Source organism: Poecile atricapillus, chromosome 39 (assembly GCF_030490865.1).
Source record: "Poecile atricapillus isolate bPoeAtr1 chromosome 39, bPoeAtr1.hap1, whole genome shotgun sequence".
Classification (NCBI taxonomy): Eukaryota; Metazoa; Chordata; class Aves; order Passeriformes; family Paridae; genus Poecile; species Poecile atricapillus.
The window spans coordinates 655,923-677,950 of NC_081287.1; the positions used below are offsets into that span (position 1 = coordinate 655,923).

At 63.0% G+C, this 22,028-nt stretch overlaps 1 protein-coding gene across 1 annotated transcript in view; it reads left to right on the plus strand.

Annotated features, from left to right (window-relative positions):
- PNPLA6 (patatin like phospholipase domain containing 6) overlaps positions 1 to 22,028 on the plus strand; it is a 33,383-nt gene that overhangs the window by 1,664 nt on the left and 9,691 nt on the right. Inside the window, 28 exon segments of the mRNA XM_058861752.1 lie at positions 1,118 to 1,180; positions 1,866 to 1,925; positions 2,636 to 2,711; positions 2,795 to 2,877; positions 3,586 to 3,686; positions 4,865 to 5,017; positions 6,445 to 6,604; positions 7,865 to 7,945; positions 9,065 to 9,193; positions 9,283 to 9,363; positions 10,184 to 10,284; positions 10,286 to 10,467; positions 10,551 to 10,648; positions 11,729 to 11,929; positions 12,645 to 12,722; positions 12,875 to 13,080; positions 14,208 to 14,339; positions 14,413 to 14,536; positions 14,646 to 14,759; positions 15,698 to 15,773; positions 15,854 to 15,994; positions 16,915 to 16,978; positions 17,067 to 17,235; positions 17,886 to 18,068; positions 18,146 to 18,264; positions 19,127 to 19,283; positions 20,176 to 20,292; positions 20,372 to 20,441. Of these exon segments, the coding sequence (XP_058717735.1) occupies positions 1,148 to 1,180; positions 1,866 to 1,925; positions 2,636 to 2,711; positions 2,795 to 2,877; positions 3,586 to 3,686; positions 4,865 to 5,017; positions 6,445 to 6,604; positions 7,865 to 7,945; positions 9,065 to 9,193; positions 9,283 to 9,363; positions 10,184 to 10,284; positions 10,286 to 10,467; positions 10,551 to 10,648; positions 11,729 to 11,929; positions 12,645 to 12,722; positions 12,875 to 13,080; positions 14,208 to 14,339; positions 14,413 to 14,536; positions 14,646 to 14,759; positions 15,698 to 15,773; positions 15,854 to 15,994; positions 16,915 to 16,978; positions 17,067 to 17,235; positions 17,886 to 18,068; positions 18,146 to 18,264; positions 19,127 to 19,283; positions 20,176 to 20,292; positions 20,372 to 20,441 (3,289 nt within the window). The 5' untranslated portion in view covers positions 1,118 to 1,147.

Genomic DNA, 22,028 nt, shown 5'->3' on the forward strand with positions numbered 1-22,028 from the left:
GGGGGCGTGGTTAATTTGTGAGGAGGTAATTAATTAATGAGGGGATAATAACGATCCTGGGAGGGGCAATTCATGGGGAGGCAATTAAGATGTGAGGGGGTAATTAATTAAACGGGGGATAATAATGATTCTGGGAGGGGCAGTAACGGCCTAGGGGGGGTAATTTGTGAGGGGGCAATTAATATATGAGAGATAATTAATTAATGAGGCGATAATAACCACCCTGGGAAGGCAAATAACAGAGGGGGGGGACAGCTAAATTAATTTAATGAGGCAATAAATTAATAATAAATTAATTTTGGGGGACAATAAAGTTTGGGGGGAGGGCAATAAAACCCTGTGTGGGGGGGAATAATTTGGGGGGGGACAATGAGGGGGACAATTGTCACCGGGGGGGGTTGTCCTTGCCAAGGACAGGGTGACAATGGGGACACGGCAGGGCCAGGCCGTGCCAGCAGCGCCGGGTGACAGCGCCCGGTGGCCTTGGCACCGTTCCTGTCCCCAAGGGAGGGGACACCGAGGTCCCCTCTGCTCCCCGAGTGCTTTGGGGACACCTTGGGGACAAGCAGGACCTGCTGGGAGGTGGCACCTGCCTGTCACCTCCTTGTCACCAACCCCTTTTTTCCCCGATTTTCCCCGTTTTTCCTCATTTTTCCTCATTTTTCCTCATTTTTCCTCATTTTTCCCTCCCTATTTTTCCCTGTTTTTCTCCACTTTTCCCTTTTCTTCCCATTTCCCCCCGTTTTTTCCCCATTTCCCCCCATTTTTCCCCATTTCCCCCCGTTTTCCCCCATTTCCCCCCATTTTTCCCCATTTTCCCCCATTTTTCTGTTTTTTCTGTTTCCACGTGTTTTCTCCCTGTTTTTCCCGTTATTCCCCCATTTTTTCCGTTTTCCCCCATTTTCCCTCATTTTCCCTGTTCCCCCCCATTTTTTCCCATTTTTTCCCAGTTTTTCCCCGTTTTTTCCCTCTTTCCTCCCCCATTTTTCCCTGGTTTTCCCCATTTTTTTTCCCATTTCCCCTGTTTTTTCCCATTTTCCCTGTTTCCTCCCTGTTTTTTTCCCCGTTTTTCCCCATTTTTCCCCATTTTTTCCCCGTTTTTCCCCGTTTCTGGCAGGGTTCTGGCTGGGCGCGGCCCGCCCCGGCCATGGGGCAGAGCGAGTCACAGCAGGAGGCTGAGGTGGGCCCTGTCCCTGTCACCGTGTCCTTGTCCTTGTCACCGTGTCCCCATCCTTGTCACCATGTCCCCATCCCTGTCACCGTGTCCCCATCCCTGTCACCATGTCCCTGTCCCTGTCACGGTGTCCCCGTCCCTGTCACCGTGTCCCCATCCTTGTCACCGTGTCCCTGTCCTTGTCCCCATGTCCCTGTCACCGTGTCCCCGTCCCTGTCACCGTGTCCCCATCCTTGTCACCGTGTCCCCGTTCCTGTCACCGTGTCCCCATCCCTGTCACCGTGTCCCCATCCTTGTCACCGTGTCCCTGTCACGGTGTCCCCGTCCCTGTCACGGTGTCCCCATCCCTGTCACCTTGTCCCCATCCCTGTCACCGTGTCCCCATCCCTGTCACCATGTCCCTGTCCCTGTCACGGTGTCCCCGTCCCTGTCACCATGTCCCTGTCCCTGTCACGGTGTCCCCGTCCCTGTCACCGTGTCCCTGTCCTTGTCACCGTGTCCCCATCCCTGTCACCATGTCCCTGTCCCTGTCACGGTGTCCCCGTCCCTGTCACCGTGTCCCCATCCCTGTCACGGTGTCCCCGTCCCTGTCACGGTGTCCCCATCCCTGTCACGGTGTCCCCGTCCCTGTCACGGTGTCCCCAGGCCTGGGGGGTGACACCAGGGCTCAGCTGTCCCTTTGTCCCCACAGGCCACTCTCCTCAGGGGGCTGCTGGGGGTCTTCAGCAGGGAGCAGCTCCCGGCGCGCGCGGTGAGCGGCTGTGTCACCTGTGTCACCTGTGTCACTGTGTCCCCATGTCACCTGTGTCCCCTGTGTCACCTGTGTCCCTGTGTCACCTGTGTCACCTGTGTCCCCATGTCACCTGTGTCACCTGTGTCACCTGTGTCCCCTGTGACCTGTGTCACCTGTGTCACCTGTGTCACCTGTGTCCCCTGTGACCTGTGTCACCTGTGTCACCTGTGTCCCCGTGTCACCTGTATCACCTGTGTCCCCTGTGACCTGTGTCCCCTGTCCCTGTGTCTTCATGTCCCCATGTCCTGTGTCCCCTGTGTCCTCTGTCCCCTGTGACCCCTGTGTGACCTGTGTCCCCTGTGACCCCTATGACCTGTGTCACCTGTGTCCCCATGTCCTGTGTCCCCTGTGTCCCTCTGTCCCCTGTCCCTGTGTCCCCATGTCCTTGTTTTCCTCTGTCTCCATACACAGTGTCCCCAGTGTCCCCAATGTCCCTGTGTCCCCAAGGACAGTGTCCCCATGTCCTCAGCATCCCCAGGGACGGTGTCCCCATGTCCCCACTGACCCCTGAGGTGACACAACCTTATCCCCTGGGGACACATCTCTGTCCCCAACCCTCCACACCCCCCCTGTGCTTGTCCCCATCCCCTTGGGGACACCTGGGGGACACCTGGGGACACCTGGGGACACTTTGGGGACACTTTGGGGACACTCCTCTCCCTCCACAGGTTCTGGGGACCATTCTGGGCCTGACTGTGCTCGTCATGGCCGTGGCCGTGCTGGGCTGGTGGCTGCGCCTCAAGAGTGAGTGCCACCCCTCCCTGGTGACCCTGGGGACACAGGGGAGGTGACAGGGCCATCCCCTGATGTCCCCTCGGTGTCCCCAGAGGTGCCAGCGCAGGAGCCACCGCGCTACCGCTTCCGCAAGCGGGACAAGGTCCTGTTCTACAGCCGCAAGATCATGCGTAAGGTGACCCTCGGGAGCGGCGGGGGTGGCCGTCCCTGTGTCCCCTGGGCTGTCCCCGTGTCCCCTGGGATGTCCCCTGGGCTGTCCCTGTGTCCCCTGGGCTGTCCCTGTGTCCCCTGGGCTGTCCCCTGGGCTGTCCCCTGGGCTGTCCCTGTGTCCCCTGGGCTGTCCCTGTGTCCCCTGGGCTGTCCCCTGGGCTGTCCCCGTGTCCCCTGGGCTGTCCCCGTGTCCCCTGGGATGTCCCTGTGTCCCCTGGGCTGTCCCTGTGTCCCCTGGGCTGTCCCATGAGATGTCCCTGTGTCCCCTGGGCTGTCCCCGTGTCACCTGGGCTGTCCCCGTGTCCCCTGGGATGTCCCTGTGTCCCCTGGGCTGTCCCCGTGTCCCCTGGGATATCCCTGTGTCCCCTGGGCTGTCCCTGTGTCCCCTGGGCTGTCCCCTGGGCTGTCCCCTGGGCTGTCCCTGTGTCCGCTGGGCTGTCCCTGTGTCACCTGGGCGGTTCCCTGGGCTGTCCCCATGTCCCCTCCACTGTCCCCATGTCCCCTCTGGCCAGGTGTCCCCTGGGCTGTCCCCTGGGCTGTCCCCATGTCCCCTCCACTGTCCCCATGTCCCCTGGGCTGTCCCTGTGTCCCCTGGGCTCTCCCCGTGTCCCCTGGGATGTCCCCTCCACTGTCCCCATGTCCCCTGAGCTGACCCCGTGTCCCCTCTGCCCAGGTGTCCCAGTCCACGTCATCGCTGGTGGACGTTGGTGTCCCCGGCGGTGCCGCGCGCCTGCGCAGCCGCAAGAAGCTCAAGGTGCTCAGCATCGCCAAGAAGTGAGCGGCCACTGTCCCCATGGTGTCCCCACTGTCCCCATGGTGTCCCCACTGTCCCCATGGTGTCCCCACGGTGTCCCCACTGTCCCCACGGTGTCTGTGCTGTCCCCACGGTGTCCCCACGGTGTCTGTGCTGTCCCCACAGTGTCCCCACAGTGTCCCCACTGTCCCCACGGTGTCTGTGCTGTCCCCACGGTGTCTGTGCTGTCCCCACGGTGTCCCCACTGTCCCCACGGTGTCCCCACGGTGTCCCCACTGTCCCCACGGTGTCTGTGCTGTCCCCACGGTGTCCCCACGGTGTCTGTGCTGTCCCCACGGTGTCCCCACAGTGTCCCCACTGTCCCCACGGTGTCCCCACGGTGTCCCCACTGTGTCCCCACTGTGTCCCCACGGTGTCCCCACTGTCCCCACGGTGTCCCCACACTGTCCCCATGGTGTCAGCCAGTTTCCTGCGGATCCAGAAGGAGCCTCCCACACTGTCTGTTCTGTCCCCATGGTGTCTGTGCTGTCCCCATGGTGTCTGTGCTGTCCCCATGGTGTCCCCACAGTGTCCCCATGTCCCCACACTGTCCCCACACTGTCCCCATGGTGTCCCCGTGTCCCCACACTGTCCCCACACTGTCCCCACGCTGTCCCCAGGGTCTCAGCCAGTTTCCTGCGGATCCAGAAGGAGCCTCCCACGCTGTCTGTGCTGTCCCCATGGTGTCCCCACAGTGTCCCCATGTCCCCACACTGTCCCCACGGTGTCCCCACACTGTCCCCACGGTGTCCCCATGTCCCCACGCTGTCCCCACGCTGTCCCCAGGGTCTCAGCCAGTTTCCTGCGGATCCAGAAGGAGCCTCCCCCGCTGTCTGTGCTGTCCCCATGGTGTCTGTGCTGTCCCCATGGTGTCTGTGGTGTCCCCACAGTGTCCCCATGTCCCCACGGTGTCCCCACACTGTCCCCATGGTGTCCCCACACTGTCCCCACGCTGTCCCCACGCTGTCCCCAGGGTCTCAGCCAGTTTCCTGCGGATCCAGAAGGAGCCTCCCATGCTGTCTGTGCTGTCCCCACGCTGTCTGTGCTGTCCCCATGGTGTCCCCACAGTGTGCCCATGTCCCCACACTGTCCCCACGGTGTCCCTATGTCCCCACACTGTCCCCACACTGTCCCCACGCTGTCCCCACGCTGTCCCCAGGGTCTCAGCCAGTTTCCTGCGGATCCAGAAGGAGCCTCCCACGCTGCAGCTGAAGGAGCCGCCGCCCTCGGTGCTGGAGGCCGACCTGACCGAGTTCGACGTGGCCTCGTCCCACCTGCCCTCCGAGGTGCTCTACATGCTCAAGAACGTCCGGTGAGCGCCCAGCCAGGCACTCCCCGTGTCCCCTCGGTGTCACCTGTGTCCCCTCGGTGTCACCTGTGTCCCCTCGGTGTCACTGCTGTCCCCTCAGTGTCACCAATGTTTCCTTGGTGTCACCTGTGTCCCCTCCGTGTCACCAGTGTCCCCTCAGTGTCACCAATGTTTCCTTGGTGTCACCTGTGTCCCCTCCGTGTCACCAGTGTCCCCTCAGTGTCACCAATGTTTCCTTGGTGTCACCTGTGTCCCCTCCGTGTCACCAGTGTCCCCTCGGTGTCACCTGTGTCCCCTCGGTGTCACCTGCGTCCCCTCAGTGTCACCAGTGTCCCCTCGGTGTCACCTGTGTCCCCTCGGTGTCACCTGTGTCCCCTCAGTGTCACCAATGTCCCCTCAGTGTCACCAGTGTCCCCTCGGTGTCACCAATGTCCCCTCGGTGTCACTGCTGTCCCCTCAGTGTCACCAGTGTCCCCTCAGTGTCACCAGTGTCCCCTCAGTGTCACTGATGTCCCCTCAGTGTCACTGATGTCCCCTCGGTGTCACCAGTGTCCCCACGGTGTCACCAATGTCCCCTCGGTGTCGCCAGTGTCCCCTCGGTGTCACCTGTGTCCCCTCAGTGTCACTGCTGCCCTCTCGGTGTCACCGCTGTCCCAGGGGTGTCACCTCTGCCTTGGTGGTCATCTGTGTCTTGGGGGTGTCACCGCCATCCTGGGGGTGTCACTTCTGCCCTGGGTGTCACCGCTGTCCCGGGGGTGTCACCGCTGTCCCCTCAGTGTCACCGCTGTCCCCTCAGTGTCACCGCTGTCCCCTCAATGTCCCCACAGGGTGCTGGGACACTTTGAGAAGCCGCTGTTCCTGGAGCTGTGCAAGCACCCGGGGCGGGTCTGGGTGTCACCGCTGTCCTGTTGGTGTCACTGCTGTCCCCAAGGTGTCACCGCTGTCCCCTCAGTGTCACTGCTGTCCCCTCAGTGTCACCGCTGTCCCCTCAATGTCCCCACAGGGTGCTGGGACACTTTGAGAAGCCGCTGTTCCTGGAGCTGTGCAAGCACCGGGGCGGGTCTGGGTGTCACTGCTGTCCCCTGGGTGTCACCGCTGTCCCCTCAGTGCCACCGCTGTCCCCTCAATGTCCCCACAGGGTGCTGGGACACTTTGAGAAGCCGCTGTTCCTGGAGCTGTGCAAGCACCCGGGGCAGGTCTGGGTGTCACTGCTGTCCCCACAGTGTCACTGCTGTCCCCTCAGTGTCACCACTGTCCCCTCAATGTCCCCACAGGGTGCTGGGACACTTTGAGAAGCCGCTGTTCCTGGAGCTGTGCAAGCACCCGGGGCAGGTCTGGGTGTCACTGCTGTCCCCTCAGTGTCACCGCTGTCCCCTCAGTGTCACCGCTGTCCCCTCAGTGTCACTGCTGTCCCCTCAATGTCCCCACAGGGTGCTGGGACACTTTGAGAAGCCGCTGTTCCTGGAGCTGTGCAAGCACATGGTGTTCCAGCAGTGCCAGCAGGGCGAGGATGTGTTCCGGCCCGGCCAGCCCGACACCAGCATCTACGTCCTGCAGGAGGGCAAACTGGAGCTGCTGCTCACCGAGGCGGTGAGGGGACACCTGGGGACATCTGGGGACATCCTGGGGGCATTGGGGACATCCTGGGGACATCCTGGGGGCATTGGGGGCATCATGGGGACATCCTGGGGACATTGGGGGCATCCTGGGGACACCCAGAGACATCCTGGGGACATCAGGGTTATCCTGGGGACATCCTGGGGGCACTGGGGACATCCTGGGGACATATGGGACATCTTGGGGACACCCAGAGACATCCTGGGGACATCAGGGTCATCCTGGGGACATCTGGGGACATCCTGGGGGCATTGGGGGCATCCTGGGGACATCCTGGGGGCATTGGGGACAGTCTGGGGTCAGTCTGGGGGCATTGGGGACATCTGGGGACATCCTGGGGGCATTGGGGGCATCCTGGGGACATCCTGGGAACATCCTGGGAACACTGGGGACAGTCTGGGGGCATTGGGGACAGCCTGGGGACACCTGGGGACATTGGGCACAGCCTGGGGACATATGGGACATCCTGGGGACATCCTGGGGACACCCAGAGACATCCTGGGGACATCAGAAACAGCCTGGGGACATCGAGGGACATCAGGGACAGCCTGCAGACAGATGGGGATATCTGGGAGGCACCCAGGGACAGCCAAGGGACATCAGGGACATTCTGGGGACACCAGGGGACACCAGGGGACCCCAGGGGACACCCAGGGGACACCAGGGGACACTGGAGGACACCAGGGGACCCCAGGGGACACCCAGGAGACACCAGGGGACACCAGGGGACACCAGGGGACCCCAGGGGACACCCAGAGGACCCCAGGGGACACCCAGGGGACACCCAGGGGACACCAGGGGACCCCAGGGGATACCAGGGGACACCAGAGGACCCCAGGGGACACCCAGGGGACACCCAGGGGACCCCAGGGGACCCCAGGGGACACCAGGGGACACTGGAGGACACCAGGGGACACCCAGGGGACACCAGGGGACACCCAGGGGACACCAGGGGACCCCAGAGGACCCCAGAGGACCCCAGGGGACACCCAGGGGACACCAGGGGACACCAGGGGACCCCAGGGGACACCCAGAGGACATCAGGGGCATTTTGGGGACCCCCAGGGGACACCCAGGGGACACCAGGGGACCCCAGGGGACACTGGAGGACATCAGGGGACACCAGGGGACACCCAGGGGACCCCAGGGGACACCAGGGGACACCCAGGGGACACCAGGGGACACCCAGGGGACACCAGGGGACCCCAGGGGACACGGGCTGTGTCCTGGCAGGACGGGAAGGAGACGGTGATGAAGGAGGTGTTCCCTGGGGACAGCGTCCACAGCCTGCTCAGCATCCTCGACGTCATCACGGTAGCGACCACGTCCCCAAACCCTCGGGGACACCGCGGGCAATGTCCCCAAACCACACTGAGATCAATGGGTGACTGTCCCCAACCCGCCTAGGCTGTCCCCAAACATCTCCAGCTCAACCGTGGCCACCAAACCCAACTGTGACCACCCCAAACCCAACTGTGGCCACCCCAAACCCAACCATGGCCACCTCAAACCCAACCATGGCCACCTCAAACCCAATCATGGCCACCTCAAACCCAACCGTGGCCACCAAACCGAACTGTGACCACCCCAAACCCAACTGTGGCCACCCCAAACCCAACTGTGGCCACCCCAAACCCAGCTGTGGCCACCGAACCCAACTGTGGCCACCCCAAATTCCACTGTGACCATCCCAAACCCAACCATGGCCACCTCAAATCCAACCGTGGCCACCAAACCCAACTGTGGCCACCCCAAACCCAACCATGACCACCCCAAACCCAACTGTGACCACCAAACCCAACCGTGGCCACCAAACCCAACCATGACCACCCAAAACCCAACCATGGCCGCCCAACCCAACCATGGCCACCCCAAACCCAGCTATGGCCACCCCAGACCCAACCATGGCTGCCAAACCCAACTGTGGCCACCAAACCCAAGCATGACCACCCCAAACCCAACCATGACCACCCCAAACCCAACTGTGACCACCCCATGGCCACTCCAGACCCAACCATGACCACCTCAAACCCAACCATGGCCACCCCAAACCCAACCATGACCACCCCAAACCCAACTGTGACCACCCCAAACCCAACCATGGCCACCCCAAACCCAGCTGTGGCCACCTCAGACCCAACCATGGCCACCCAAAACCCAACTGTGACCACCCCAAACCCAACCATGACCACCCCAAACCCAACCGTGACCACCCCAAACCCAACCATGGCCACCCAAAACCCAACTGTGACCACCCCAAACCCAACCGTGACCACCCCAAACCCAACCATGGCCACCCAAAACCCAACTGTGACCACCCCAAACCCAACTGTGACCACCCTATGGCCACCCCAAACCCAACTGCCCAATCCCCGGTGCCACCCCTGACCTGGAGCTGTCCCCACGTGTCCCCTGAGCCCGCGGTGTCCCCAGGGCCACCAGCGGCCGTACCGGACGGTTTGCGCCCGCGCCGCCGAGGACTCCACCGTGCTGCGCCTGCCGGTCGAGGCCTTCTCGGCCGTCTTTGAGAAGTACCCCGAGAGCCTGGTCAGGGTGGTGCAGGTGGGTCGGGGTCTTGGGGACCCCCCGGGAGGTCCCTGGGGGTGGCAGGGGACCCACGGTGGCCTCGTGTCCCCTCCCCGGCCCCGCAGATCATCATGGTGCGGCTGCAGCGCGTCACCTTCCTGGCCTTGCACAACTACCTGGGCTTGACCAACGAGCTCTTCAGCCACGTGAGTGACCACCCCAGGGCCAGCTGTGACCACCCTGAGCCAGCTGTGACCACCCCAGAGCCAGCTGTGACCACCCCAAACCCGGCTGTGACCACCCCAAACCCGGCTGTGACCACCCCAAACCCAACTGTGACCACCCTGAGCCAGCTGTGACCACCCCAAACCCGGCTGTGACCACCCCAAACCCAACTGTGACCACCCTGAGCCAGCTGTGACCACCCCAAACCCAGCTGTGACCACCCCAAACCCAACCATGGCCACCAAACCCAACCATGACCACCCCAAACCCAACCATGGCCACCCCAAACCCAACCATGGCCACCAAACCCAACCATGGCCACCCCAAACCCAACCATGACCACCCCAAACCCAACCATGACCACCCCAAACCCAACCATGACCACCCCAAACCCAACCATGGCCACCCCAAACCCAACTGTGGCCACCCCAAACCCAACCATGACCACCCCAAACCCAACTGTGGCCACCAAACCCAACCATGACCACCCCAAACCCAACCATGGCCACCCCAAACCCAACCATGGCCACCCCAAACCCAACTCCCCAAACCCCGATGCCAACGATCTCTCCGGCCAGAACTGAGACTGAAATCTGGGCAGGTCCTGAGCTGGACCAGGTCCCTCTGATGTCCCCTTGTCCCTCTGATGTCCCCTTGTCCCTCTGATGTCCCCGTGTCCCTCTGATGTCCCCTTGTTTGTCCCTCTGATGTCCCCTTGTCCCTCTGATGTCCCCTTGTCCCTCTGATGTCCCCTTGTCCCTCTGATGTCCCCTTGTCCCTCTGATGTCCCCAAACCTGCAGGACATGCAGCCCCTGCGGCTCTTCCCTCAGCCCGGCCACGCCGCCCGCACCAGCCCGGTCCGTCACGGCAAGCGCGGCCTGGGCAGCGCCGACGAGGGCCGGGACGCCGGTGAGACCCCCGAGACCCCCACCCCAATCATTTTTGGGGTCTCCACCACCCCATGCTCAGGTTTTTTTTGGGGTTCCTCCTCCCAAAGCCGAGCTGATGAAAGCCACCGGCCTGGAGGCCCCGGCGCCGCCGCCGCTGCTGAGCCGCTGCATCTCCATGCCCGTGGACATCTCCGGTGAGCTGCGGCCGCGCCCGGGGGTGTGGCCGTCACCCAGGGGTGGCTTTGTCACCGTTTGGTGACCCCCTGACCCCGGCCAGGCATCCAGAAGGGTCCTCGCTCGGATTTCGACATGGCCTACGAGCGCGGGCGCATCTCGGTGTCGCTGCAGGAGGACAGCACCGGCGCCTTCGGGCAGGTACGGCTGGGGTTCCTGCTGAGGAACACCTTGAGTCCCACCAAGGTTCCTGCTGAGGAACACCTTGAGTCCCACCAAGGTTCCTCCTGGATCCCACCCCAGATTCCTCCTGAATCCCACCCTGAATCCCACCCAAACTCCTCCTGGATCCCACCCCAGATTCCTCCTGAATCCCACCCCGAATCCCACCCAAACTCCTCCTGAATCCCACCCCAAACTCCTCCTGAATCCCACCCCAGATTCCTCCTGAATCCCACCCCAAATCCCACCAAGATTCCTCCTGAATCCCACCCAAATTCCTCCTGAGTCGCACCCCAGATTCCTCCTGAACCCCACCCTGAATCCCACCAAGGTTCCTCCTGAATCCCACCAAGGTTCCTCCTGAATCCCGCCTCAAATCCCACCCCGAATCCCACCCTGAATCCCACCCAAACTCCTCCTGAATCCCACCCCAGATTCCTCCTGAATCCCACCCCAAATCCCACCCAAATTCCTTCTGAATCCCACCTCAAATCCCATCCTGAGTCACACCCAAATTCCTTCTGAGTCACACCACAAATCCCACCCCAAATCCCCCATAAATCCCACCCCAAATCCCCCCAAATTCCCCCCACATCCTGTCCTGAATCCCACCCCAAATCCCACCCCAAATCCCACCCAAACTCCTCCTGAATCCCACCCCAAATCCCACCCCAAATCCAACCCCAAATCCCACCCAAATCCCACCCCAAATCCCACCCAAATCCCACCCAAACTCCTCCTGAATCCCACCCCAAATCCCACCCAAATCCCACCCAAATCCCACCCCAAATCCCACCCAAATCCCACCCAAATCCCACCCCAAATCCCACCCAAATCCCACCCCAAATCCCACCCAAATCCCCCCAAATCCAACCCCAAATCCCACCCAAATCCCACCCCAAATCCCACCCAAACTCCTCCTGAATCCCACCCCAAATCCCACCCAAATCCCACCCCCAATCCCACCCCCAATCCCACCCCAAATCCCACCCAAACTCCTCCTGAATCCCACCCAAATCCCCCCAAATCCCACCCAAATCCCACCCAAATCCCCCCCAGGCGTCCCAGGAGCCCAAGGAGCGCAAGTCGGTGACGCTGGAGGAGCAGCCCTCGGGGATCTACCACTACAGCTCCTGCGAGGAGGACACGGCCACGGCCACCGCCACGGGGACCTGTCCCTTCGGGCCCTACCAGGGCCGCCAGACCAGCGACATCTTCGAGGAGGCCAAGAGGGAGCTCATCAAGCTCATGAAGATCGAGGTGAGGGTGGCCACGGGGTCACAGAGGGCTTTGTGGGGTCAGGATGGGTTCCTGGTCGGTTCCTGGTGGGTTCATGGTGGTCCTGTAGGGTTGGGATGGGTTCCTGGTGAGTTCCTGGTGGTTCTGTAGGGTCAGGATGGGTTCCTGGTGGGTTCCTGGTGGGTTCCTGGTGGTCCTGTAGGGTCAGGATGGGTTCCTGATGGTCCTGTAGGGTCAGGATGGGTTCCTGGTGGGTTCATGGTGGTCCTGTAGGGTTGGGATGGGTTCCTGGTGAGTTCCTGGTGGTCCTGTAGGGTCAGGATGGGTTCCTGGTGAGTTCCTGGTGGTCCTGTAGGGTCAGGATGGGTTCCTGATGGGTTCCTGGTGGTCCTGTAGGGTCAGGATGGGTTCCTGGTGGGTTCTTGGTGGTCCTGTAGGGTCAGGATGGGTTCCTGATGGTCCTGTAGGGTTGGGATGGGTTCCTGGTGGGTTCCTGGTGGGTTCCTGATGGTCCTGTAGGGTTGGGATGGGTTCCTGGTGGTCCTGTAGGGTCAGGATGGGCTCCTAGTGAGTTCTCCGTGGTGGTCTTGGCCACCTTTATGGTGGTCCCCATCACTTTGGGGTGGGTTCCCATCTCCTCATGGTGGACCCCATTGCTTCGTGGTGGTCTCCATGGCCTCCTGGTCATCCCATCACCCTCATGGTGACCCCACAATGGTCTCATTCTCCTCTCCAGGACCCTTCTCTGCTCAACAACCGCGTCCTGCTCCACCACGCCAAGGGCGGCACGGTCATCGCTCGCCAGGGTGACCAGGTGGGTTTGGGGGACCTTCACCTCCTCCTGCCTCGTGGTGGGGCAGAAACAACCCCAAGAGCAGAGGAGAACCAGAAGAACCTCTGGTGGTGGTGGTGGTGGTGGGACCTCCCGTGGTGACCTCGGGAGGTGACAGGGGACCTTCTGGGCAGGACGTGAGCCTGCACTTCGTGCTCTGGGGGTGTCTCCACGTCTACCAGCGCATGATCGACAAGGAGGAGGACGTCTGCCTGTTCCTCACGCAGCCCGGCGAGCTGGTGGGACAGCTGGCCGTGCTCACCGGGGAACCTCTCATCTTCACCATCAAGGCCAACCGCGACTGCACCTTCCTCAAGATCTCCAAGTCCGACTTCTACGAGTGAGTCCTGGCGCGTCCCCGTGGTGGATCTCCAGCGCTTGGTGGTGCTCCCTGAGCTCAGGGCATCCCACGTGGCTTTGGGGTGGTCCCACATCTCTGGGATGGTCCCACGTGGTTTTGGGATGGTTCCTCATGGCTTTGGGATGGTTCCCATCACTTTGGGATGGTCCCACATCTCTGGGATGGTCCCACGTGGTTTTGGGGTGGTTCTTCATGGCTTTGGGGTGGTCCCACATCTCTGGGATGGTCTCACGTGGTTTTGGGGTGGTCCCATGTGGCTTTGGGGTGGTTCCTCATCACTTTGGGATGGTCCCACATCTCTGGGATGGTTCCATGTGGTTTTTGGATGGTCTTACATGGCTTTGAGGTGGTTCCTCAAGGCTTTGGGGTGGTTCCTCAAGGCTTTGAGGTGGTTCCTCATGGCTTTGGGATGGTTCCTCATGGCTTTGGGGTGGTCCCATGTCTCTGGGGTGGTTCCTCATGGCTTTGGGATGGTTCCCATCACTTTGAGATGGTTCCCATCACTTTGGGATGGTCCCACATGGTTTTGGGGTGGTCCCACGTGGTTTTGGGATGGTTCCTCATGGCTTTGGGGTGGTCCTTCTGACTTCAGGGTGGTCCCTCACCTCTTTGAGGTGGTCCCCCATCACTTTATGGTGGCCCCAGTTGCCTCGGGGTTGTCCCCAGGCCTCAAGTTGGATATTCCATGAAGTTTTGGGTATTTTGTGAAGTTTTGGTCACCAAAACGTGGAAAAAGAAACCTTTGGAAGTGCCCAAAAGAGGCCCCCAGGATGAGGAAGGGTCTGGAGGGGCTGAGGGAGCTGGGAATGTTCAGCTGGAGACCCTCGAGCTCCTCATCTTCCTCAGCACCGCTCTCTGCTGCGGTGCCGGTGACAGGACCCGGTTGGGTGGGACATCAGGTGCAGGTTCCTCCCCCAGAGGGTGGTGGAACCCCAAAACATCTCCCCAGGGATCCTTCCCAAGGTCGGGCAGCTCCCCGGGGTGGAATTTTGGGCTGTCCCGAGCGAGAGGCCACCACGATGCTGACGGTCACCCTCCACCCTTGAGCTTCCCCACCTTGGGGTGGGACACTCTGGGGTCACCACGGCGTGGCCGTGTCCCCCCAGGATCATGCGGGAGCAGCCCAGCGTGGTCCTGAGCGTGGCCCACACGGTGGCCGCCCGCATGTCGCCCTTCGTGCGCCAGATGGACTTCGCCATCGACTGGATGGCCGTGGAGGCCGGCCGGGCGCTCTACAGGTGAGTGACCACGCCCAGGTGTCCACCCGAGCTCGGGGACGGCCACCAGAGGTGCCACCAGCGCTGTCCCCAGGCAGGGGGACAAGTCGGACTGCACCTACATCGTCCTCAACGGGCGGCTGCGCTCGGTCATCCAGAAGGGCAGCGGCAAGAAGGAGCTGGTGGGCGAGTACGGCCGCGGCGACCTGGTGGGCGTGGTCAGTGTCACCTCCACCACCACCTCCACCAGCAGCAGCACCTCGGGGACGCCGCGGGGACGGCGGCCGGACGTCCCCGGGTGGTTCCACGGCTCGGTCGCCCCCGCAGGTGGAGGCGCTGACGCGGCAGCCCAGGGCCACCACGGTGCACGCGGTGAGGGACACGGAGCTGGCCAAGCTGCCCGAGGGGACCCTCAACAACATCAAGAGGAGATACCCGCAGGTAGCCCCCGGTGGCCCGCCAAGGTGGCCCCGTGGCTCTAATTAGAAGCGGCTGTAATGAAGGAGTTAATGAAGCTGTTGGAGGAGGAGAGTGGAGGAAGGGGTGGTGGCACCTGAGGTTCTCAAGGATGGGTGTTGGTGGCACCTGAGGCTCTCAAGGGTGAGGGGTCGTGGCACCTGAGGTGTTGATGGATGGGTGGTGGCATCTGAAATCCCCAGGGATAGGTGGCAGCACCTGAAGTCTTGATGGATGGGTGTTGGTGGCACCTGAGGTCCCCAAAGGTGAGGGGTAGTGGCACCTGAGGTTCCCAGGCATGGGTGGTGGTGGCACCTCAGGTTCCCAGGGGTGAGGGTTGATGGCACCTGAGGTCCCGAAGGATGGGTGGTGACACCTGAGGCTTTCAAGAGTGAGGGGTGGTGGCACCTGAGGTCCCCAAGGATAGGTGGTGGCACCTGAGGTCCCCAAGGATGGGTGGTGGCACCTGAGGTCCCCAGGGGTGAGGGTTGATGGCACCTGAGGTGTTGATGGATGGGGCTGGATGGCACCTGAAGTCCCCAAGGATGGGTGGTGGCACCTGAGGTCCTCAAGAGTGAGGGGTGGTGGCACCTGAGGTCCCCAAGGATGGCTGGTGGCACCTGAGGCTTTCAAGAGTGAGGGGTGGTGGCACCTGAGGTCCCCAAGGATGGCTGGTGGCACCTGAGGCTTTCAAGAGTGAAGGGTGGTGGCACCTGAGGTCCCCAAGGATGGGTGGTGACACCTGAGGTCCCCAGGGGTGAGGGTTGATGGCACCTGAGGTGTTGATGGATGGGGCTGGATGGCAGCTGAGATCTCCAAGGACAGACGGTGGTGGTGGCACCCAGGATCTCCTGCAGGACACTGGCCTGGGGTGCTGATGACCCTGCCAGCTCTGATGGCCGTCCCTGTCCTTGTCCCCACAGGTGGTCACCCGCCTCATCCACCTCCTGAGCCAGAAGATCCTGGGCAACCTCCAGCAGCTCCGCGGGCCCTTCCCAGGTAGGACAACCCTGTGGTGGCCCCGGCGGGGCCGGTGGTCGCCACCAGAGCTGCGTGTCCACTCCTCGGTGTCCACCCAGGGTCCGGCCTGGGCATGGCCTCCAGCTCGGAGCCCATCAACCCCACCAGCAACCTGGCGACGGTGGCGGTGCTGCCCGTGTGCGACGAGGTGCCCATGGCGGCCTTCACGCTGGAGCTGCAGCACGCGCTCAACGCCATCGGTGAGCGGCCACCGCCGGGTGGTCACCGCGGGATGGTGACCACGGGACACTGACCACTGCTGGATGGTCACCGCGGGATGGTCACCACGGGATGGTCACCATGGGATGGTCACTGTGGGACACTGACCACCACGGGATGGTCACTGTGGGATGGTGACCATGGGATGGTGACCACCACGGGATGGTCACCATGGGATGGTGACCACGGGATGGTGACCACGGGATGGTCACTGTGGGACACTGACCACCACGGGATGGTCACCACGGGATGGTCACCATGGGATGGTGACCACGGGACACTGACCACTGCGGGATGGTCACTGTGGGATGGTCACCACGGGATGGTGACCACGGGACACTGACCACCACGGGATGGTCACTGTGGGATGGTCACTGTGGGACACTGACCACCGCGGGATGGTCACCATGGGATGGTCACTGTGGGACACTGACCACCGCCGGATGGTCACCACGGGATGGTCACCATGGGATGGTCACTGTGGGACACTGACCACCACAGGATGGTCACCATGGGATGGTCACTGTGGGACACTGACCACTGCGGGATGGTCACTGTGGGATGGTCACCACGGGATGGTCACCACGGGATGGTCACTGTGGGACACTGACCACCGCTGGATGGTCACTGCGGGATGGTGACCACTGCGGGATGGTCACTGTGGGATGGTCACCGTGGGATGGTCACTGTGGGACACTGACCACCGCGGGATGGTCACCATGGGATGGTGACCATGGCACGGTGACCATGGCCATGATGATGTGGTCCTGGAGATGACCACATCCCCATGCCACGGTGGTGCCCATGGCCTGGAGATGACCACATCTCCATGGCATGGCGATGACCACACCCTAGAGGTGACCACATCCCCACCCCACTGACCACATCCCCACCTCCACAGGCCCCACGCTGCTCCTCACCAGCGACATCATCCGCGCCCGCCTGGGTTCCTCGGCTCTGGAGAGGTACCGGCGGCTCTCGGTGGTCAGCGGTGGGTGGCCGCGGTCCCTCCCGCCCCTGGGGCCGGCGCTGACCGCGCGGTGTCCCCGGCAGCATCCAGGAGTACCGGCTGTCGGGGTGGCTGGCGCAGCAGGAGGATCTCCACCGCATCGTGCTCTACCAGACGGACTGCACGCTGACCCCGTGGACGCTGCGCTGCATCCGCCAGGCCGACTGCATCCTCATCGTGGGGCTGGGAGAGCAGGAGCCCGCCCTCGGGGAGGTGGGGACAGCACGGGGACAGGGACATGGCCTGGGGACAGGGACACGGTGTGGGGACAGGGACACGGCGTGGGGACAGCGTGGGGACAGTGTGGGGACAGAGTGGGGACAGGGACACGGTGTGGGGACAGGGACACGGCGTGGGGACAGGGACACGGTGTGGGGACGGGGACAGGGACACGGCGTGGGGACAGGGACACGGTGTGGGGACAGGGACACGGCGTGGGGACAGCGTGGGGACAGCCTGGGGACAGCCTGGGGACAGGGACACGGCCTGGGGACAGCACGGGGACAGGGACATGGCCTGGGGACAGGGACACGGCGTGGGGACAGGGACACGGTGTGGGGACAGTGTGGGAACAGTGTGGGGACACCGTGGGAACAGAGTGGGGACAGCACGGGGACAGCGTGGGGACAGGAACATGGCCTGGGGACAGCGTGGGGACAGGAACATGGCCTGGGGACAGCGTGGGGACAGTGGTGGGACATGGGTGGGGACAGGGATGGGATGGGACACAGCCCCATGGTGTCCCCCGCAGCTGGAGCAGATGTTGGAGAACACGGCGGTGTGGGTGTCCCAGGGGTGTCTCAGGGATGTCACAGGGGTGTCCCCACGCTCTGAAGGTGACATCCCCGTGGTGTCCCCCGCAGCTGGAGCAGATGCTGGAGAACACGGCGGTGCGGGCGCTGAAGCAGCTGGTGCTGCTGCACCGCGAGGACGGCGCCGGCCCGGCGCGCACGGTGGAGTGGCTCAACATGCGCAGCTGGTGCTCGGGCCACCTGCACATCCGCTGTCCCCGCCGCGTCTTCTCGCGCCGCAGCCCCGCCAAGCTGGTGAGTGACACCCCCGAGGCCACCGGGGCCACCGTGGCCACCGTGGCCACCGTCAGCCGGCCGCTGTCCCCCCGCAGCGGGAGATGTACGAGAAGGTGTTTGAGAAGAGCGCCGACCGGCACAGCGACTTCTCGCGCCTGGCGCGCGTCCTCACCGGAAACACCATCGCCCTGGTGCTGGGCGGCGGCGGCGCCAGGTGGGCGCCCGTGTCCCCTGTGTCCCCTGTCCCTGTGTCTCCTGTCCCTGTGTCCCCAGGGCCCTGTGTCCCCAGGGCCCTGTGTCCCCTGTCCCTGTGTCCCCATGTCCCTGTGTCCCCAGGGCCCTGTGTCCCCAGGGCCCTGTGTCCCCAGGGCCCTGTGTCCCCTGTCCCTGTGTCCCCATGTCCCTGTGTCCCCAGGGCCCTGTGTCCCCAGGGCCCTGTGTCCCCAGGGCCCTGTGTCCCCTGTCCCTGTGTCCCCATGGGCCTGTGTCTCCTGTCCCTGTGTCCCCTGTCCCTGTGTCCCCTGTCCCTGTGTCCCCATGTCCTCGTGGCCCTGTGTCCCCTGTCCCTGTGTCCCCTGTCCCTGTGTCCCCAGGGGCCTGTGTCCCCATGTCCTCGTGGCCCTGTGTCCCCTGTCCCTGTGTCTCCTGTCCCTGTGTCCCCAGGGGCCTGTGTCCCCTGTGTCCCCTGTCCCTGTGTCCCCATGTCCCTGTGTCCTTGTGTCCTCATATCCCCATGTCCCCTGTCCCTATGTCCTCATACCCTGTGTCCCCTGTCCTTGTGTCCTCATGTCCCTGTGTCCCCATGGCTCTGTCCCCCTGTCCCCCTGTCCCCACACCCCCTGTCCCCACACCCCGTGTCCCCCTGTCCCCACACCCCCTGTCCCCACGCCCCATGTCCCCACACCCCGTGTCCCCCTGTCCCCACACCCCTGTCCCCATGTCCCCACACCCCGTGTCCCCCTGTCCCCACACCCCATGTCCCCACACCCTGTCCCCACACCCCTGTCCCCCTGTCCCCACACCCCTGTCCCCGTGTCCCCACCCCGTGTCCCCCTGACTCGGTGTCTCTCCTGCAGGGGCTGCTCTCACATTGGGGTGATCAAGGCCATGGAGGAGTCGGGGATCCCCATTGATCTGGTGGGGGGCACCTCCATCGGCGCCTTCATCGGCGCGCTCTACGCCGAGGAGCGCAGCGCCGTGCGCACCAAACAGCGCGCCCGCGAGTGGGCCCGGGTGCGTCACTCTGGGGACACGGGGACAGGGGGCATGGGGACAGGGACACGGGGACACGGGGACAGGGACACGGGGACAGGGACAGAGACACGGGGACAGGGAAATGGGGACAGGGACACGGGGACACCTGGACAGGGACACAGGGACATGGGGACAGGGACATGGGGACAGGGACAGGGACACAGGGACACGGGGACACAGGGACATGGGGACAGGGGGACAGGGACAGGGACACGGGGACACAGGGACACAGGGACATGGGGACACAGGGACATGGGGACAGGGACACGGGGACACAGCGACAGGGACACGGGGACAGGGGGACAGGGACATGGGGACACAGGGACACAGGGACACGGGGACACAGGGACAAGGACACAGGGACAGGGAAATGGGGACAGGGACACGGGGACACCTGGACAGGGACACAGGGACAGGGACACAGGGACAGGGACACGGGGACAGGGACACAGGGACATGGGGACAGGGACATGGGGACAGGGCCATCCCACTCCAGGGACCCTCTCAGGCTGTGCCCAGCCCTGTCCTGGCTGTTTCTAACCCGACCTCTTCCTGTTTCACTTCTTCTTTCTCCTCCTCCTTTTCTCCTCTTCCTCTTCCTCCTCCTTCTCCCCCTCATTTTTCTTCTCCTTTTCCTCCTTCTCCTCTTCCTCCTCCTCCTCTTCTTCTTCCTCCTCCTCCTTTCTTCCTCCTTCTTCCCCTTATTTTTCTTCTCCATTTCCTCCTTCTTCTCCTCTTCCTCTTCCTCCTCCTCCTCCTCTTCTTCTTCCTCCTCCTTCTCCCCCTCATTTTTCTTCTCCATTTCCTCCTTCTCTTCCTCCTCCTCCTCCTCCTCCTCCTCCTCCTCCTCCTCCTCCTCCTCCTCCCCCAGTGCATGAATTCCGTTTTCGAGACCGTGCTGGACCTCACCTACCCCATCACCTCCATGTTCTCGGGCTCGGCCTTCAACGCCAGCATCAACCGAGTGTTCCAGGACAAGCAGATCGAGGTGTGTCCCCTCAGCCGTCCCACCCCGGGCCCGTCCCGGTGTCCCCGCGGCGTCACCCAGCCCGTGCCGTCCCCCGCAGGACCTGTGGCTGCCCTACTTCAACGTCACCACCGACATCACGGCCTCGGCCATGCGGGTGCACACGGACGGTGAGAGCTCCTCGGGGACACGGGGACAGCGAGGACACGGGGCAGGGCTGGGGCGCTAACACCGCTGCTGACCACTAACCCCAGTAACCCCCCGTGAGGCACGGGGACGTGGTGGTGGTGGGGACATTGTGGTGGTGCTGGGGACATCATGATGGGGACATCATGGTGGTGGTGGGGATGTCATGGTGGGGACATGGTGGTGGTGGTGGTGGGGACGTGGTGGTGGTGGTGGGGACATCATGGTGGTGAGGACATCATGATGGGGACATCATGGTGGTGGTGGGGATGTCATGGTGGGGACATGGTGGTGGTGGTGGTGGGGACGTGGTGGTGGTGGTGGTGGGACATCATTGTGGTGGTGGGGACATCATGGTGGTGAGGACATCATGGTGGTGAGGACATCATGATGGGGACATCATGGTGGTGGTGGGGATGTCATGGTGGAGACATCATGGTGGTGGTGGGACATTGTGGTGGTCGTGAGGACATCATGGTGGGGACATGGTGATGGGACATGGTGGTGGGGATGTGGTGATAGGGACATTGTGGTGGTGGGGACATCATGGTGGTGGGGACATCATGGTGGTGAGGACATCATGATGGGGACATCATGGTGGTGGTGGTGGGACATCGTGGTGGTGGGGACATCGTGGTGGTGGGGACATCATGATGGGGAGATGATGGTGGTGGGGACGTGGTGGTGGTGGGACATCATCATGGTGGTGGGGACATCATGGTGGTGGTGGGACATTGTGGTAGTGGTGAGGACATCGTGGTGGGGACATCATGATGGGGACATCATGGTGGTGAGGACATTGTGGTGGTGGTGGGGACATCATGGTGGTGGTGAGGACATCATGATGGTGGTGGGGATGTCATGGTGGTGATGGGGACATCGTGGTGGGGACGTGGTGATGGAACATGGTGGTGATGTGGGAACATGGTGGTGATGGGGGACATCGTGGTGGTGGGGACATCGTGGTGATAGGGACATTGTGGTGGTGGGGACATCATGGTGGTGCTGGGGACATGGTGGTGGGGACATGGCAGTGGTGGGGATGTGACATCATTGTGGTGTTTGGGCCATGGCGGGGACATCAGGTGGTGTTGGGGACACGATGGTGGGGACGTGATGGTCGTGGGGACACGGTGGTAGGGACATGATGGTGGTGGCCTTGGGGACACGCTGGTGCTGGGGACACGCTGGTGCTGGGGACACGGCGGTGGTGGCGGGACCCTTGTGGTGGCCTGCTGGAGCTCACCTGGGACATTGAGCCGTCCACGTCCACCCCGCTGCCGGTGGCCCCCGCCCCGTCTAACGCCCACTAATCCCCGCTGACCCCTCCTAACCCGGCCCCCTCCCCTCGCCGCTGGCTGCCGACGTCCCCCCCGTCCCTTGGTCACCCGCCGCGGTCCCCGGTGGCCGTGACCGTGTCCTCTCCGTCCCCAGGCAGCCTCTGGCGCTACGTCCGAGCCAGTGCCTCCTATACCCCCTACCTGCCTCCGCTCTGCGACCCCAAGGACAGCCACTGGCTGGTGGACGGCTGCTATGTTAACAATGTCCCAGGTCAGCACCTCGCTCGCCGG